This window comes from Triticum urartu, chromosome 5A (assembly GCF_056163025.1).
Source record: "Triticum urartu cultivar PI428250 chromosome 5A, HENAU_Tu73, whole genome shotgun sequence".
NCBI classification, from domain to species: Eukaryota; Viridiplantae; Streptophyta; class Magnoliopsida; order Poales; family Poaceae; genus Triticum; species Triticum urartu.
This window is the reverse complement of record NC_141877.1, coordinates 438,380,543-438,399,334: the sequence shown is the minus strand read 5'-3', so window position 1 is coordinate 438,399,334 and position 18,792 is coordinate 438,380,543. Positions and strand designations below refer to the sequence as shown.

The window sequence follows — 18,792 nt, the reverse complement described above, 5'->3', positions numbered from 1 at the left end:
AACCGCCGTTTGTGATATGAAACGTGGTTCAATGCTTGCGCGATTGATAAAGTCAGCTTCGCTTATAATATGGGACAAGGCCCTAATGAGCCATCAGCGTTGCTTTGAAGCAGTTGATAGATCTATGCGTGATGTGCTTTCTGAAGATAACCAGGAATTACCTCTGCTTCCTTTCGACGACAAGGTAATGGTATTGGGTGGTGACCTTAGGCAAATTCTACCCGTTGTAGAAGGTGGTGTAAGAAGCCAAACTGTTAATGCAGCAATCACAAGTTCCCATCTATGGGCACAAGGACAGATTTTGCACTTAAACACCAACATGAGGTTAAAAGCACCGTCCCTTGACACAAATTCTGCCGTCCAGTTATCAGAGTTCAGTGACTTTGTTTTGGCTGTTGGTGATGGAACATTCCCTGGGTTCCGTAGAGGTGATGAAACAGAACCATCTTGGATAGAACTTCCTTTGGATCTTTTGATCGTGGAAGGTGATAACAAGATTCGCGCTATCATAGACGCTGTCTATATCGACTTTCCTGGTAAATTTATGGATCCAACATATCTTTGTGATCATGCTATATTATGCCCTACACATGACGTATGTGATGAGATCAATGATTTTATGCTAACTATGGTTCCAGGGCAGGCTAGAGAGTACCTAAGCTATGACTGCATCTCAAAAATTTCTGAAAAATTTAGTGATATGGAAGCTATTTACCCAACTGAATAGTTGAACATGCTTAGTGTGAACAATTATCCAGAGCATAGATTGGTGCTCAAGAAAGGTATACCAATTATGCTGCTGCGAAACCTGAATCCAAGTGAGTGTCTTTGTAATGGCACATGAATGTTAATCACAGATTTAGGAGATCGTTTGATTGAGGCACAGATTCTCATTGTTTCCAACATAGGTGAAACTGCTTACATCCCTAAGATCATGCTTTGCACCAAGAACAAAAAATGGACGTTTAGTCTAGAACGCCGTCAATTTCCAATTAGAGTTTGTTATGCAATGACTATCAATAAAAGCCAGGGGCGATCTCTTAATGCGGTTGGGCTTTATCTTAGAAACCCTGTATTCTCTCATGGACAGCTCTACGTAGCTCTGTCGCGTGTCACATCAAGGACAGGTATGAAAATTGTGATAGAAGATGATAAGCAGAACTACACACAATGGACACAAAATATTGTCTACCATGAAATATTTGGATCGCTGCAGTAACAGAAAAATGTGTATTACTAGCGTATGTATATAGCAGCACTATACACATAGTAGCGTTGCAAACAAATCATTTTATATTTCCTAAATATACTTACTGTGACATTTATTCGATTTTGTTGGCACCCACACTTGTACTCTACTGGTATGTGCATTCACCCTACCAACTTCTGTTGCTTCACCGATTTTTCTCCTCAGCTTTTGCTCTTCTTGTTAACTTGTAGATGGCTTTCAACTCTGTCTCTGATGTGTCAGCAGTGCACCGTCACTGGTCTGCAATGAGAGTTTATTATGCAATGTTCAATAAAACCCAGGCAAAATCTCTTAATGAGGTTGGCCTTCATGTTAGAAACCCTGTATCTACAAATTTTGATACAACATAATAAGCAGAATTGCAGACAGTACACATACTCTTGCTGGAAAAAATATTTCTATAGTCAGCGACTATAACATTTATTCAATTCTCTTGGCACGTGCAATTCTATTGTATTTCTACTTGCATTCACCCTGAGAGCATCTCTTGGTTCAAAGATTTTCCTGCTCACCTTCTGTTCTTCTTGTTAATTTGCAAATGCTTTTCGACTCGCTCTCTGATGTGTCGCCGACAAGCCGACACTGGTCTATTCGTGTGCATGTTGCATGTATGTGGGACTACTGTGGAACACGTGATGGACAGCCTCCAATACATGTTGACCTTGTGTTGGTGGATGAAAAGGTACCCAAACATCACTATTTAATAGCTAGCACACATTATTTCCTTTCGATAGACATCAATCCAACATCTGTAATTGTTCTTACTATACAGTACTGGTACCCTGGCATGAACAAATTCAATCCTTATAATATAACTAATTCTACTTGCTCCTCTCTATTGTAATGATGGTTATAATCACAACATGTGTGATGTTTTCATGTCAATTATTTCATTTATCGACACCCTCTTAGCATTAACTACCGTGTTAAACAGGGTAACCATATTTACGCTGAGATTCCTGGAAATGAGGCAACCAAGTTCAAATAGCTTGTTGAAGAACAAAAAGTTTATTGCTTCAAGAAATTCTTGGTTGTTCGAAGCAAAACCTCTTACAAGTCGTTCCCTACCAAGTACATGATTAGGTTCACACCTTGGACCACTGTTGTACATGCTGAGGATGTTGATCCGGAGTTCCCTATGTATGTGTACGAACTAATGCCATTTTTCGAATTCCATCACATGTTGGTGCTCAGGATTTCTTTGTTGGTAAGAAGTCTAACTATATATGTAGCACTCTTATGGTACCAAAATGAGAAAATGTATTCAGCCCTAAATTTGTTTGCAGATGTCATTGGACAAATTGTTGGTGTGGCACAGTTGGCGTACGTGCGAATGCCTACAAACACAACTGACACTCCAAAGCAGGTCATTGCCTTCAGAGATGACAGGTACGGCTAATCACTCCCTTAATATGAATATGCATTGAAAATGGCTGTTCCTGAAACCATGGTTTATCACGCATTTAAAATAAATACTACCTAAGTAAGATGTGCATCACCACACAAGTAACTTATTTCAAACAAATATTGACATCTGTGTATGTATTTCTTTACAGGAATACCGAAATGAAAATCATTCTTTGGGGACAAAGGGCTGTTGAGTTTGAAGCGCAACTTGTGTATGACAATGGACAGAACTTACCTGTTATTGGTGTTTTTGTTGGCCTTCTAATGAGATCTTACAATAGTAAGTCAAAGATTTTATATTGGAACCACTTTTTGGTGCTCGCGTTTCACGCTGAATGTATTCTCAACCTATTATGCAGATGATGAAACTCTTAGCAGAGGATCTGCATGCAGATGGTATCTAAACGAGGACATTCCTGAAATAGATGACTCCTTTGAAAGGTTTGAGTGCACTTTACAACTATGTGCCTATGAGCTCATCTTCTTGTAGTTTTAACCACATGTCTTTGCACACACAGGTTGGGTGATGATTTCCAGAAAATTCAGTGGATATCAAATGGTGCTGAGAAGTTTGCCGCAAAACGCAACCGAGGTGACCTCCCACAGAAAACTGTCGACGAGCTGTGAAACATGGATCCATGGGAGACAGAGGTGTGTTTCTATCACACTTAAATTCAGTTATCCTATCTTTTATGGTTATTTTCAGAAATAATAGCACCAACTTTGAGAAAACATCTGTGATGCACTCTTTCCCTCGGCAGAACACATATTTTATTTGCACTGTCACAATTACAAAAGTGATGCCTGAGCAGCCATGGTGGTTCCAATCCTGTTCTAAATGCCATCATTCTGCCACCTCTTATGGCTCGGAATTCACATGCAGTGCAGGATGTGTCTCAACAAAAGCTTACCCAAAGTACAGTCTCATATAAAAAACAAAATGCAAGATGATCTTCTTGATCACTCAATTAACAGAGCTATTTATTTGCCATGCAGGTTCCACCTTTGTTTAGAAGGAACGGATGGCACATGCACAGCAGAGTATGTGTTCTTTAACAGAATTGCACATCAACTTGTTGGAAAATCTGTCATGGCACTTCTAAGGTCATCTGGACTTCCTCGTGAAATAGCTGCAGTTGTGTCTCAGAAATATACCCTTGCTGTCTCAGTGACCCAGAAGAGCCTCTAACAGAGAAACATTTCATTCCAAGTGAATGGCATTCAAACCTTTTTTGGGAGACAGAACTCTGTGCCACATGATACTCGTGCTCCTACTGTGATGCCCCTAGCGATTCCAACTGGATCTTAAAGTGGTCGTGCACTTGCTGTATCTACCAACCCGAGCTCTGTAGACAACATGCCTAAGCTCCCCATAGTAGCTGAAAAAGAAATCAAAAAGACAAGCGTATCACGTGTGGTATGTCCTTCAAAATCTAAAGTATTTACTATTCAAATTGTGTGGATCATGCAATTGTGTTAAAACAACGCTTTTCCATCTCTCTTTAGCTGCTTCGCCTCCTGAAGAGAAACAATGCTGATGGCTCTGCTGAAATAGAGTTGTCAAGCAAAGTGACCGAAAACGATGCTTCAAGTGATGGAACTACAGTGATGCCAATTACACCTCTCCTATAAGTGTCTCATCAATTTCAAAAGAACTATCATTTGATCTCACTTCATTCCGATCAATTGATTGTAATGCCGCTTGTGCCACACACAACTCAACAAACAAGATCAAGGACAAGAACATTAAAGTTGACAACACAGCACTAAAGGGCGCTGCATCTGCCAATCCTTCAAGCTTGTCTCTCCCACAAGACTTCACCCTCCATCAAGGTTCCTCTCTCTCTCTCTCTATGTGTGTGTGTGTGTGCGTGTGTGTAGCTGCATCAACAACGTCAACTACGACCAAATAATTTGACTGCAGTGACTTAGTTCACTCTGTCTTTTTCCTCCACTTTCATAATTTCCAAACCATGTTTGCTATGACTTACATCTCGGTTGACCTATGACCCTGAACCGCAGATCTGATCAACATTGTTTGAGCTTGGATTTTGTTTATTTTTTATCTCTTATTTCACTTTGAGTTAGTTCTTACTCCTGCTGCTGCTCTTTTGCACTTTTGTTACGTTGTTGCTACAAACCTTTCTTTCTTTTATTTAGTCGTTAGAACTCTATATGTATGCTAGCTAATGTTTATCATCGTTTAAACATGAAGGTAACCAGTACATTATTAGTCCTCCGACTCTTTGGTTGTTATATACTAAGATCTTGCCCGTGGTACTCAGGTTGTTGATTTTGTTCACTTCTTATGAATTGCACTTATTAGTCAGTTCTCCAATGTACAGATATTCATGCAACTACACTTTGGAGTATTACGTACAGAATATAATATAGTATGCCATTGTGGATGCCAAATTATCGTAATCTCATATTTGTCTACTATCTTTACAACTCTTCTGAGCTCTTGTTTGCAACATGCTTTACAGCGCTGTTGAAGACCTTACAGTTGAATCAGGAACTTCCACTGAGCAGACTACCCCTCCTAAGAAATCGTGAGTATCCCCTCCGTTAATTAGGTCCATTCTAATTGATCTCATAAACTGGTGTAATTTGTAAGGGAATCAATAATAACAATAATTTCCCAATAAGAATATCCCCAAAATATGTTTGGTAATAACAACCATGGAGAAACTGTACAACACTTACTTATAGTTCTTCAGTACTTAATTAGCCAATTTCCTTCATTCCCCATAGTTTAATTGTTTCTTATTTTCATCTTTTGAAAACATGTGCACTAAGATGGACAAGACTATTGTTACTGCCTATGATACTCCAAACAAGCCCAAGAAGGGACACAGTGGCTCCAAAACAAAGTAAGAAAGAGTGATTAAAACTGATAGCAACAGGCTCTTTCACATTACCTGCACCTCATAGAATTTTTAGTGCTCTTTGCTAAAGTGTATCATGTGTGTTGTAATGCAGGTGATATCCTTCACCTCTTGCGTTTGGATGGTCACATGAGTGCAAGATGCTGGCATTTAAGCTCATCCGACTCTGCATGTTCACTATTCCTGTGAATGCAACTCCCTTATGTTATGTAATATATCAATGATCCACCAAAGTAGTAGTGGAGCCAAACTTACCAGTATTAGATGATATCGAGCACATGTTCAGGCAAGTGCTTTTCTGTTTACCGCTGCTTGTCAGCGTAAGCAGATTTGCTGTGTGTCTGTTCTGTAGCAGAATGTTTAAAGACTTAATATTCGGCTAGCTGCTTTTCCCTCTCATGCCACCTGTTGGCATAGGCAGAAGAGCTGAGTACGTATTGTATATAGTTTATTCTGCACTAGAAGCTTGTAAGACCTAATATTCAGTCAGTTGATTTTCCCTTTCATGTCACTTGCTGGCATAAGCAGAGGTGTTGACTACATATTGTACATAGCACTACCTTGTAAGACTTGAACCTAAGTTATGGTTTCCCTTATGCAGTGAAGTACTTGTGTGTATTACAGAAGCTTCTTCTTATTATTCTATATTTTATTTGAATGTTGCTTGACATATTATTACCTGGAATGCATATCTTGTATGCAGTTACATTTTTAACATACATGCATCAACTAATCCATATCGTCCTCTCATTTGAATAAATTTATGCATTACAAGTAACCGTGCAATCCATGTGACACCTAAGTCATATGAAATGTATTAGACTTACAATATTTGTACACTTCCATCGATTATAAATGGCAGTAAAATTTAGGATCATGAACTCTTCAATACTATCATGATGAAAGAGAAACAAAGCTTTTAGAGTATCCTTTTCTGTAATCCCTTATACTCTTCTAATTAATATAAAGAGCGTTTGCACTTCTATGCAAGTATTTCTATTAGAAAGCGACCGGGGTCCACCAACAGAAGCGCCAACCCAAAAAACTAATTTCTAAAACAGCAAGAAAAATCCATCGATTAAAAAAGGCAGTAAAATGTAGGATCATGTACTCTTCACTACTATCATGATGAAAGAGAAACAAAGCTTTTAGAGTACCCTTTCTGTAATCCCTTATACTCTTCTAATCAATATAAAGAGCGTTTAAACTTCTATGTGAGTATTTGTATTAGAACACGACCAGGGTCCACCAACAAAAGCAGCGGCGTGAAAACCTAATTTCTAAAACAACAAGAAAACAAAGTGATCTTCGCTATAAAAAACAAAGTTCATGTATATGAATCGAGATCCATCCGTTGACTGGTCAGTCTGTCTAATTTTGCCTCGACTCTAGGCGCCCTTTCGATGGAGTATGCAGCGAAACGCAATGGCATCTATTTTCATTAAACGACACTAATAACTATTTTAATAATAAAAGTGCATATTACAATTATGAAAAACTCCAAAAAATATAATATAAATTTCATAGACATGAAAATATGATGTTAGACATATTGATCACTTTATAAGTTTTGCAAATAGCTGATAATTTTATTTAGATTAAATAATATTGTCACTTTTCTCTAAAAAAACTTGATTTACTTGGTTCTTGCAAATAATTGTTACATCCAATAATAGTATCTTATGTTACATTTTTTCTGTCACTTTCGCATTTATAGACGCATTTTTTTAGTTTTTTATAGCGATCCTTTCTTTTGAGAAATTTAGTCCGAACTTGTATAATTTTTGTAGGAACTTTCCACCTTTTAAATCACTTTGAATAAAGACAGTACATAATGAGTCCACTTGATCGTTTGGCCTGCTCCACTTGGCCCATCTGCCCCACCAATACAGACTTATCTGAAGCAACACGCAACCCATTTCTCTTCTTCAGAAAAAATAAACCACCTACATAGTCTGTCTGTCTCTCTCTTTCTCCCCAGCACCTCCTACTCGATCCCCTTTCTCCTGTGTTCTCTCTCCCGTACGGCGGCGCTCACCGCCGAACTCTAGGCTCAACACGCGACGTCCAACACCATCGAAGGTACGCATGCCTGCCATGCAACGCGCTCTACCTCTTCCACCAAATTGATTTACGTTCCCCTGTTTTGTGCGATTGAGCGAATCATTTTCTGTCGCTAGGGTTTCCTTCTGGTCAGCTCCTGGGCGTATCCGTTCTCCACACTGTTGTGCCCATTCTGTGCATCTCCCGGCGCCCTACTTCGTGTGCTTCTGGTCTGCACAAGTAGCGCTCCTCTCGGCGATCATTCATCCAGACGAAGTAAGTACATCATAGCCTATAAATGGCAAATCCCATCTCTTTCCAGCTTTATATACTGTTTAATACCACATAAAGCACACTGTTTGGTTTGTGTGACAAAATCAGTACATAGTCACCTCACATAAAATTCTATTTCAGCTCACAAACCTATCACTTGCAAAGTAAATTATGAAATGAGTGCATACTAACATACGTGGTGCCTAATATCTTATTAGCATTGTAAAATGGATGCAATTGAAGTTCCACCTAGGGTCATCTTTGAGACCATAATGAATAAACTCCAATTACCTCCACCAACATTCCACAACCATGGATATGTGAAAGGAAAACAACAGCAGGTGTGGATTTCTACCCACCCAGATCCACCCTGCCTTATCCTTCCTGTGAAATACACCTATCAAGCAGTGCATCAATGACACTGCAAGCTGCTGAACACAAAGCAGCAACTAAGGCTATAAAATACATGCTATCAGTTGAGAAAAAGGGACTAAAGGACTACAGTTATGTAAAAGTGAAGAGCGTGGAAGATTCTAACAGAAACCTCATCAAACAGTTAGCTTCCAAAAATGGTTCACCATGCGTGAAGAACAGAAGAATTGGGGAACTCACAACAGCCTTTCGCATGTTCATACACGCATCAACAGTCCATTGCCCAAAAATTCACACACTTGTAGCAGACAACCAATCGAACAAAGAAGCAGTGGTTGCTACACCTTTCAGTTCGTGTTTCGTGGAACTAGAGAAGCTCACATCAGATCTTCACCGTCTGATAATCAAAGCAACTGAGAAAGTGCAGTCCGTTGGTGGTTATGAAGACCAATCACAGTCAGACGACAGTGAGGGCGATCAGTTTCCACCATACTTTGGACCAGAAGATGAATACGCTGGACCAAGCTGTGTTGCTGATGAACCTTACTACGATATAGACGAGTAGCTCTTTTAATGTCGAGGTTTCTAAGCTATATGTATCTCCTGTTAAGGGAACTGTTCGCACCTGTCGATGCATGTATCGACAGAAATTAAGTTGAATGCTATGTGTAACTGTGTCCAATACTATGTACCTCTGTTTACTTTTGAACACTACCCTACAAAGCATCCATGTATCGAGTGATAAATCTGTATGTTGTCTTCGTATGCAATGGCATCTGCTATTAATATGTACTTTACATCTCTATTATTTATGAAAACTCAAAAAAATTGATTTTAAGATGTTTCATACAAAAAATAGTGATTAAATATTTATTTATCGCCAATGCCTTCTATTCACTCTTTCTCGCCAAAGTCCATAAATCCAAACGTTTTGGCTCCAGGCCTGCCTGTTTTTGTGCCAATCTCTGTAAAGAAATACGTTGGAGTCGCCCTCACAACTCGCATCACAGCAATCCAGATTGACCACACATCTCTTTCCCCTTTCCACTTTGCACGATTAGGGTTTACTGCACCGCTGTCGCTGGTCAATATCGCCTCTCTCCCACGGCGCGACGGCGCCGCCTCAATACAGGTTCCTCGTGGCTCCGGCGCCCAAGCGGCAACGCACCTGAAGCCATCCTTCCAGCAAACACATGTACTGCTCCGCTCCCCTCTCCCCACTCTCCCGTCCTCTGTCATGCTTCCTTTTTTTGCGACAAGCCTCCTCTTTTCCGTAACCCTCCCTCTCTTCTATTGTGGTAGTGGTGCATATGTTGGTCAGCTTGTAAAGTTTGTATAGAAGACTACAACGCCATCGGTAGTACATATGTTGGGCAATTTCTCAAGTTTGTGGACAAGACTAGAACACTAGAACAACTATGTTTCTGGTACTCTGTTTTCACTTCCTTCCCACCATTGGTAGCGTAATAAGACAAGATATTCATTTGTAGTGTCAACGATTTCTTACTGTACCCATCACTCTCTATATGAAACATGAAGTTTCAGTTAAAATTGAGTTGTTCTCCTCTCTAAAACATGATTATAAATACGCTACATTTTAATTGAACTGTTAGGATCTATTATACCCTCTTCAGTGTTTTCATATCAACATGGGTTAACATTCACAACAGCAGGTGTTCAACTTATAGACAACAATTTCAGTAAATAGTGAGCACATCCTGACCACCCATTTTTTCATATCCCAAATAACCATGTTCTATTCTGCAGATTTTCTTCTCTAATCTTGAACTTGCAATTTGTGAATGAACGAAGAAACAATAGCGGGAATGGAGGAGAACCATACTTCTTCGTTCAAAACACCTACAGGTACGTCCTCTCTAAGAGCAATACTGGAATTTGCTAAACTATGAACGCACACAACTCATATATAACAAACTCCCATTTAAATTGTAGCCGATGAACTACAATCTTGGATGATAGAGCAAAGCGCACCAATCAAGTGCCTCATGTATCCCCGGACTTACATCAGTAGAGTCCATGAGAAAAGAAGGCATCTGCATAGATTTATCACAAGGTTCACCATACACCGTGCTGATGGGTCACTTACAAACCGACTTGACTTGTCGAAGGCCCTATTCTATCGTCTCCGAATGAGTTATACTCCGGTACTCTACACCTTCAACGCAGATTCCACTACACTTCTTGAGCTAGCAAATGAACTCATGAACAGCTACGCAATAGCTTTTATGAGCAGCCGTAGAAACCTCCATATCGATGGAATTGAATATTTTTGTCATCGTATCTCGAATGAATTGGAAACCTATGATGAAGCCTTATATTATTTTCCACGCATGATCAACATAGCCCGATTCCATCTTCATATAAACATATACTCTCTTTCGCTGCACTTGTGGACAGTGAAGGCCATCGAGCGCATGCTCCAACCATACTACATCGTTACCTACTTCGATGAATCGAACCTCATGTTGAATGAACTTAGAGGGATAACATGTGCTGGATGGAATGCACTAGACAACACAGCTTTCCCACACTACATAGTGATTCATGTCAGAAGTAGACGTGATGGACCAGTTGGATCACAACACCGCACGCGTAAGAAGATCATGACATATTGTGTAGCACTTCGTGTTCGAACTCTCAACACAAACCCTCACCCAGGCGCCACCGAAACTATAGAGACCAGGAAATATACATTTGTTGAGGCGGCCGCTCTTGGAAGTGTTAAGTATTGCTATCTCAATGATGTTGATGTGGACTTGCAAACAATGTGCCTGCTAGAGTCATCCTACATACTAAGTGTTCCTCTATCAACTCCTCTACAAAACGAAGCACAAATCTTAGAGCAGCTCCATGATATGAATATACTGAATGTTGTTGAGCCAAGGCTTAAGTTCCTAGACAGACGGACGTGCCTCATAAACGGCACAGTCCTGTCACTTTCACTCAGGAAAAATAGCATACTCAAAGATTTGGCAAAAGAAATCCATGTTGGCCCCTACTATATTTGCAAACGGTCCAAATCAGTGAAAGGTACACCGGGTGAGCTCACAAGGAGACTTGATGTTAGACTGCAAGGGCTACCAAACAGATACTATAACACAGTGATCATGGAGGATATTTTAAGTCCCTACTGCACGCTGGATGATAATGGTTATGATGTAGGCTCATCACCAAATTTAGTAGGATATGAATGCACCGTCTGGACAAAAGCAAATCAGCAGATGCAGATTTAATAACAACCTGGGTCACACCTGATGGTTGTGTATTTGAACCAGCACAAATGACGGGATTGCATCTGCGATTGCATCGATACAAAACAGAGTTCTATGTAACTTCAGAAAACACTGAGGTGAGCTCACAATTTCACATGTATGATCATCTTCCGTATGCTAACTGTCCCATTGTCTTTTCTCCTGATAAAAGCAGGTTCCATCTAGAGAAGTTTCCAGCACCAGCGCTGCCATTCCTCCACTCAATAATTAACTTGTATGCAAGAAAGCTAAGGTAAAAATTCCGTTAACCTCTATCATGCGAGATATGGTCATACAATTCCATAAAAGTTTACGTGCTTTCAAAATCCAAAGTAAACTGCAGCAAAATTCACAAGTTTGCAAAAGACTATTGCTACATTTTTATACAGCCAAGAGCATTTCAAAATCTTAATATCTTCATCATTGGCTTTTCTAATCATACCGATGACCAATTTCCAATATGTACTCAGTTTATGAAGCTATCATCTTGTATTTAACATATGCTTTTTCGATGTGTCACTCATCAATTCTATTCATGCTCCCAGGTTTCAACTTTGGTTAGCAAAATTTCACGTCCACCATTCAATAGCTGAAATGAATGACAAGACAAGCAAGAACTGTCACACTCAGACGATGGCGTAAACATAAGGACTCTCCATGTAATCCATATAATATGACATTGTCATAGCTGAATCTATTTTATCCTGAAGCTAAGGAATTGCATATGAGAATCATACAATGTTGCTGCTATCATTATATTTGCTGTATGTTATATCTTCCTTTCAAAATACTCGACATAACTATTGTCTATATTACAGATTCCTATCAATCTCATTTCACAACATATTTCTATGATATGCATACAAATACATTATCAATCGATATCTCAGTTGCAAATTCATTGCCATGAAAACCTCGGTGAATTGTCGATAGATCAGGATTTAGATGACTGCCCTTCTCTAAAGAAAAACATTCTGGATAAGGTGCATATACATCACATCTCTAAAGAAAAACATCATGTTGGTAGAATTGGTGAACACAATGATATTGACAGATCAATACAAAATTTGAGCTCCCAAACTGCACCTGCCACATGATTCAGCTCAACATAAACCGCTCTTCTAGGCCCAGCAAATCATCAACACAATCATTTCAACCAGCAATCCAACATATTAAAGTTGAACAAGAACAAATAGTAGCAACACCCGCCTCTGTTCTTCATTTAAATTCTATTTACACGAGGAACCATTTTACTTGCTGCTGATGAAAATTAAGTTAGTACTACGACAAGACAATGTACGAAGTTTAAGTGTATCTGTCGATAGTTAAATTCAGTTCAAATGAGGAACTTGTACTGCCATCTTTGTTCTTCAGTTAAATACAGTTTCAAATGAGGAATATGTAGTGCCACCTCTGTTCTTCAGTTCAATTCAGTTGAGACGAGGAACCATTTTTACTTGCTCATGAAAATTAAGTTTGTACTACTACAAGACCGCGTATGAATTTTGGGTGTATCGTCTCTACTGCAGCTCCTCGATAATCATCTCTTAAATGCTAAGATGAGCTTGTTAACTGGCACGATTTGGCCCCCTCTCTTTAATCCACTTTATTTTCATCTCAGTTAGTCTCAGAAGTTATGCATTCTAATAGGAAGTTCCAAATTGGTTTCTATAACAGTTGCCGTTTGTTGCTGCTGCGGGAGGTTGCAAGATTTCTTGGTGAGCTTTTCCTTTTCTTCCTCTCTAGTCCAATAGGTGTTTATGTGTGCTCAAATTTTGGATATGCTCATATCTAAACAAATTCCATTGGATGCATTGGTTAATTTGTAGGAACCAATTTTGAGAAGACTGAAGCTACCACGTGTCGGGGTTCTGGAACGACACCTATGGGATCCCTCGACGGAATCCCTTCTACAGTTGCGGGGCATGGGGCTACGCAAAGAGCGGGTCTAGAAGATCAACTCGGTGGGATTTTTACCCAGGTTCGGGCCGCAAGCGATGCATAAAACCCTAGTCCTGCTTTATGTGTATTTAGTGCTCTTGAGTTCTTGAACTAGCTGTCATGCATGCCCAGTCCAAAAAGTCTGAATCCTTCCTCATTACACCCCGGGCCTCCTTTATATGCCAAAGGGGTCGCCACAGTGGCATACAGGAGGTGGAAAGTATGTACAATGTACAAGTTTATCTCCTGACATCCTAGGACAAACGCATTTAATGCACCGCCGATGTGTCATCTTGCTTTATCGGGGATGGTAAGGAAGCCCGTCCCGTCCATCGCCGCCTCGCCTTGCTTCGACGCGCGTTCAAGGTGACGAGGCATGCAGCGCCACGCTGGTTGGCTGGCTGCTGAGCTGGTGCGGTGGCAGGATCTTCACGAAGATCTGCATGCCACCATGCAGGTGCTTGGCTGGTCGGCCTAGAGGCTGCATGCTGCCACGCGGGTGCGTGCCTAGTTGGTAGGCTGGTTGCCATGTTGGAACGGGCGCGGGGCAGCGAAGCTTTGGTAAGTGCGGGCCTGGCTTTTGCTCCGTAGACGCCCCCGGCAAGGCCCTTGCCGGGATCTCGTGGGCGTCCCCGGCAAGGGTCTTGCCGGGGGCTTGCGAGCGTCCCCGACAAGAGGTCTTCAGTCGTCCCCGGCAAGATCTTGTCGGGGGCTTTTGTCCTCTGGTTCTCATCTAGGCTTGCAGGCCTTTGATTTCCACAAAGATCTGCATGCCACCATGCAGTCACTCCCGAGCCTTGGTCTTGATGTTTGTCGATGGCGTCATAACTCTCAGGCTCAAGGGTGGCGGTCTCGCTGGTGTTGGGCAAGTTGCCCTGGCAAGGCTCTTGCCGGGCCATGTAGGTCGCCCCGGCAAGGCTTTTGCCGGGGGAAGCCCATCTTGTCCCTTCGCTCCTTATGCTTCTGGCTTGGGTGCTGCCTCGGCAGCTTTGTATCTTTGCTTCCTTTGCCCTGCCGAGCCCGGCCGCAGGTGTGGCTGCTACTGCCCGTGCACAAGTAAAAGGGTACAGAAGGCCCCCAACTTTTGTACACCGACACCACATATCCGAATGGAGTGGTTGCAATCGTTATATACCCGGAATGATGCTTTTATATGTCTGAATTTTCACAAGTATTGCTAAACTTGGCCCTAGCGAAGTGGCAAGTGTACTGCTGTGTGTGAAGCTAAAAGAAACAAAGATAATGTAAGGGAAAACCAACCCGAAAATGCGACACAAGGAATAAAGTAGGTATTCAATTCCTTTGAATTGTATGATAAAAATATCTCTTGTTCTGGAATAACATGAAAATTGTCTCTTCATGAAGTTGGATTCAGGGCTTTGCTAATTTTCTGTGATTTGGAGTTTAATTTTGCATTACTATTAAAGTCTCTAGATAAGTTAAAAATAGACCTTGAAATTGCTTCACCTGAGTCTCTGAACTGTACTAGCCTAAATCCTAAAGTACATAGGTAGTGCGGAGTGTTTTAATATTAACCTGGAACATTGTTCAGGCTTATGAAAGCTTTACTGATGGACTTGGAAGGACTGTCTCTACTTTGATTGGGAGCCCTATTAACGTGTATAATCGCGAGGCTGATGCCAGGTCAGCACTGACTACTGCAATTTGTGGAGCTCCGGCTATTTTGGTAGCTCCAGTATCAGCAACTGCCCGTGCTTTACATTATGCACTTCTTGGTATAAGGAACATGTGAGTTTTCACTCATTCTCAAATATTGGCGAAAGCTGTGCGCATATATAGGGTTAGTAACATGTCATCACATCAGACTATTTTGTTTGGTCTCTGATCAACTCACTCTTGATTCCTTTGCTATTATCACTATAAGTTATAGGTCAGTTACCCAGTTCTAATTACATGTCGGCCATTACCCAGTTAAGATTTGAAACATCACATAAGGATCTGTATTTTGTGTCTTATTTGGCACTTCAATATTTGTATTTTTTTTGTAAATATACACCAACTTATTGTCAAAATGAACGCTGCAGTATATCGAGAACTGTTACTCTAGAAGCCAACTTGCATTTATGTATGTATCTTCTGTTCATTAGTTCACTTCAGTACCAATGAATAAAACAAGATAGGACCAGTGTGACATGACTTATCTTCTGATTTCACCTTTTGCAATATTAATTATTCCTCTAGACAAATTATGTTTCAATAAGAACAGTTTGATTATATAATAACGAGGAGATGACAAGATACTCGAATCTTGAGACACACTTATTTATCTAAGAAACTTCTAGCTTTATGGTTGCGCGGGGTCTTGCAAAGTACTCCCTCCATAAAGAAATATAAGAGTGTTTAGATCACTAAAGATATTTCTTTACAGAGGGAGTAATTGTCTTGCTGGATTTAGTATCTTTATCTAATATTAAAGGACGGAGGCTTTCATAATTCTCCATACGTCACCCTTTTATATCCATTGATTTTATATATTCAACATAAAGACTGATGGCTGAGATTTAAAATTAGTTTTGCATAATAAAGTAGGACACCTCGCTCACGTCCTGGTTTGCTCGTTTTCGTCAGAAAAATAAAGTGCATATGCAGGAGTCGAACCCTGGTTGAATCAATATTGCCTCGCTCTACTAACCACGTCTTCCAATTCATGTCTTTCACAATTGTCAAGGACATTATATTATTTGACCGTTCTTACTGTCCTTTGATCTGTTTCTTCATGATTTCTTCGTACGTCATCATATCGTTCGCCCGCGTTACGATCTCTTCGTCCCGTGTTTCTTTCCATATAATCGTTGCCTTGCTACCGTGTTGTCTCTGGCTTCCTTTAGATTCTTTATATATCTATACCTACTATTAAAGAGAATACGCATTCTTGGTTTGGTTTGGTTCTTTTCATTGATTTTCGTTTGGTATGAGCGCACGCTAAAGTTTCATATGGTTTGCTCGTACACATGGTAAGCCATCTGGGCCAGGTACTCGTATGTTGATAGGCCTTCTATGAGATTTTATAGAGACCGCGAAAAATAATTGGCTCAAAATAAATCAACATTGTGGGAATTGAACACAGTACATCGTGTCAGGCTCTTTGATGTAACGACCAACAAGTTATACATCTTTCACGTTTACTAATCCCCGCCTAGCTCTTTTATAATGGTTCCCACCAGTAAATATACAAGCGGCCTTAGGAATCAACCAACAGACCGTTAAAGAAGCGGCCTCGTGCAGGATTATGGGCTTAAATAGGATGTTTAAATGGATGTGGCTAATTCAAGAAAGCATTGTGGGTAAACCAGTGGAATAATTAAAGAACGATTGTGGGCTTAATAAATAGAATATTCAAATAGATGGGGCTAATTAAAGGAAAGATTTGAGGTAAAAAGGTAGGATAATTAAAAGGAAGGATCCATAGGCCTCATTGTGATGGGGCTACTAAATTAGAAAAAGAAGGATTCGATTACTGACTAAAATAGGTGCGGACAACATGCTAATTAAAGAAAGGATTATAGTTAAATGAAATTAGTGGGAGATTATGCCCGCACAGGAAATATGGACGCGGATAAATTGCATCCCAATTTTTATGTTCATTTTGTAAAAGGGTGCTGCGTTGTAGTATGTTCTTCGTAGTGAATCCGATGCTACAAAACATTATGCTTGCACAAAACATTAATTTTTCCCGTTGCAACTCACAGACATATGTGCTAGTAACTAATAAAAGGGTAACTGGGTATTGTGAGATAGTGCATTAGTGAAGCTGAGGTCAATGAATTGTGAAGGATTGATATATTTTAACCATGTTGTCGCCACATTTAAATTGTTAATAACATATCGATATCATCTCCGCTGGCTCTATCTACTATGCTACGTAATTTTGGTGGGTTCGAACTTAATCAGTAATAGAACAAATCACAGTATAATTTTGGGCAGTCCCCTCACAACATTTTAGTTTTGATTAGAATAATACGTACTCTCTTATATCTGAAGGGAGTAATACTGATGATTTACATAACATAGTTTGGTTACATTGTACCCCCACGACTTGATCAACTTGAATGTTTCCATCAAATGACAAGGAGGACCAATTGCCTATATATCATGCCCTCACGACCCCACCTTGGGAACTGCAATCAGGGAAGTTGTTGGCTGGTATCTTGGTTATCATGGATTCATGTTGCTAGAATGATGAGAAGGCCGGGATGGGATAGTATAATATTGTTAAGTTTCAGTCTCAAATAATCTAGGGGCATTTGGTTATATTAAGAATTACTGTGAGATCATCAAAGCATCTGAAATTCTGAACATGCGGGATATCGGTCCACATTTTGTAATCAATTTCCACTCAATATATACATGAATGATATGGTATACAACAAAAGACAGGAATTGATGGATGAGTTGGCGAGTCACTGGTATGCTCTGTTACCCCTGTGTGCTTGTATAATTTCGTTGTCCAATTGAGTAGTTTTTGAAACAGATTCAGTTGTGTGCCTCATGTTTTGCTATGCAATACTACAAGTGCCTTTTTTGGTGAAAACCGTGCAGTGTTCATATATGTGAAATCCTATGGTCTGTTTCTCTTTTCATAGTTTCCATAAGGAATTTTTACATGTGCCTTTTATTGGAAAATTTACAAGGTCCATACCAGGGCACGGATGGTTGAAGGGGATGCTGGAAAGGTTATTTGCCGAGAAGCAGAGCGACTGAAGCCATCAGTCGGCATTATTGGCACACGTGGTAATAGCCTTATTCAGAGGTATCTGACTCCTAAACCACAGTTCAGTTCCAACTGCGGCGGAATTTGATAACCCATGGACCTGATGAGTTAGCTCTGAAGTTCACTGCCTTGGCCAACATTATAACTATGTTTGACAGGAAAAGCCCAGTCTACAACTAGTCAAGTATTCTTTATTGAAATTCTTCAAGTGGTCAAGTAGTCTTACAAAAGGCCATTCTAGAAGATCTTTGCTTGTTGTAGCTATACCAGTTTACCTCTTATCTTTTGCCAGTAGCTAGCACTGTATTTTAATTCTCTTTGTGGCTTTGGCGAGGATTTTTCTGCCGGCTCTTTTTCTTGTACCAAATTAATTGCTTTGACTCTCATCCTATAAAGCTTTCTTATGATAAAGGTTGAGAGGATCTTTTACAAAATATGCTAAGAGCAGGCCAGTATGCTTTTATGCAGCTGAGCATAAATTGCAAATAACAATGAGAATGGGGCGCCTCTTGTTGGGGAACGCAGTAATTTCAAAAAAATTCCTACGCACATGCAAGATCCATCTAGGTGATGCATAGCAACGAGAGGGGGAGAGTATGTCTATGTACCTTCGTA

At 40.2% G+C, this 18,792-nt stretch overlaps 1 protein-coding gene across 13 annotated transcripts; it reads left to right on the top strand.

Annotated features, from left to right (window-relative positions):
- Positions 1–7,473: 7,473 nt before the first annotated feature.
- LOC147971799 (uncharacterized) lies at positions 7,474–18,483 on the top strand. 13 transcript variants are annotated; one of them, XM_087526350.1, is made up of 11 exons: positions 7,474–7,626; positions 7,725–7,863; positions 8,417–9,427; positions 10,000–10,098; positions 10,186–11,602; positions 11,680–11,757; positions 12,050–12,268; positions 13,126–13,222; positions 13,334–13,485; positions 14,998–15,089; positions 18,098–18,483. In XM_087526350.1, the coding sequence occupies exons 8-11, from the start codon at positions 13,141–13,143 to the stop codon at positions 18,165–18,167; spliced, it is 396 nt and encodes a 131-aa protein (XP_087382476.1). In that variant the 5' UTR covers positions 7,474–7,626; positions 7,725–7,863; positions 8,417–9,427; positions 10,000–10,098; positions 10,186–11,602; positions 11,680–11,757; positions 12,050–12,268; positions 13,126–13,140; the 3' UTR covers positions 18,168–18,483. The 13 variants fall into 11 exon arrangements, 6 of the variants coding, with proteins under 6 accessions (XP_087382473.1, XP_087382472.1, XP_087382475.1 ...); XR_015604839.1 differs by having other exon boundaries at positions 14,998–15,194; XM_087526347.1 differs by having other exon boundaries at positions 11,529–11,602; positions 14,998–15,194.
- Positions 18,484–18,792: the final 309 nt, after the last annotated feature.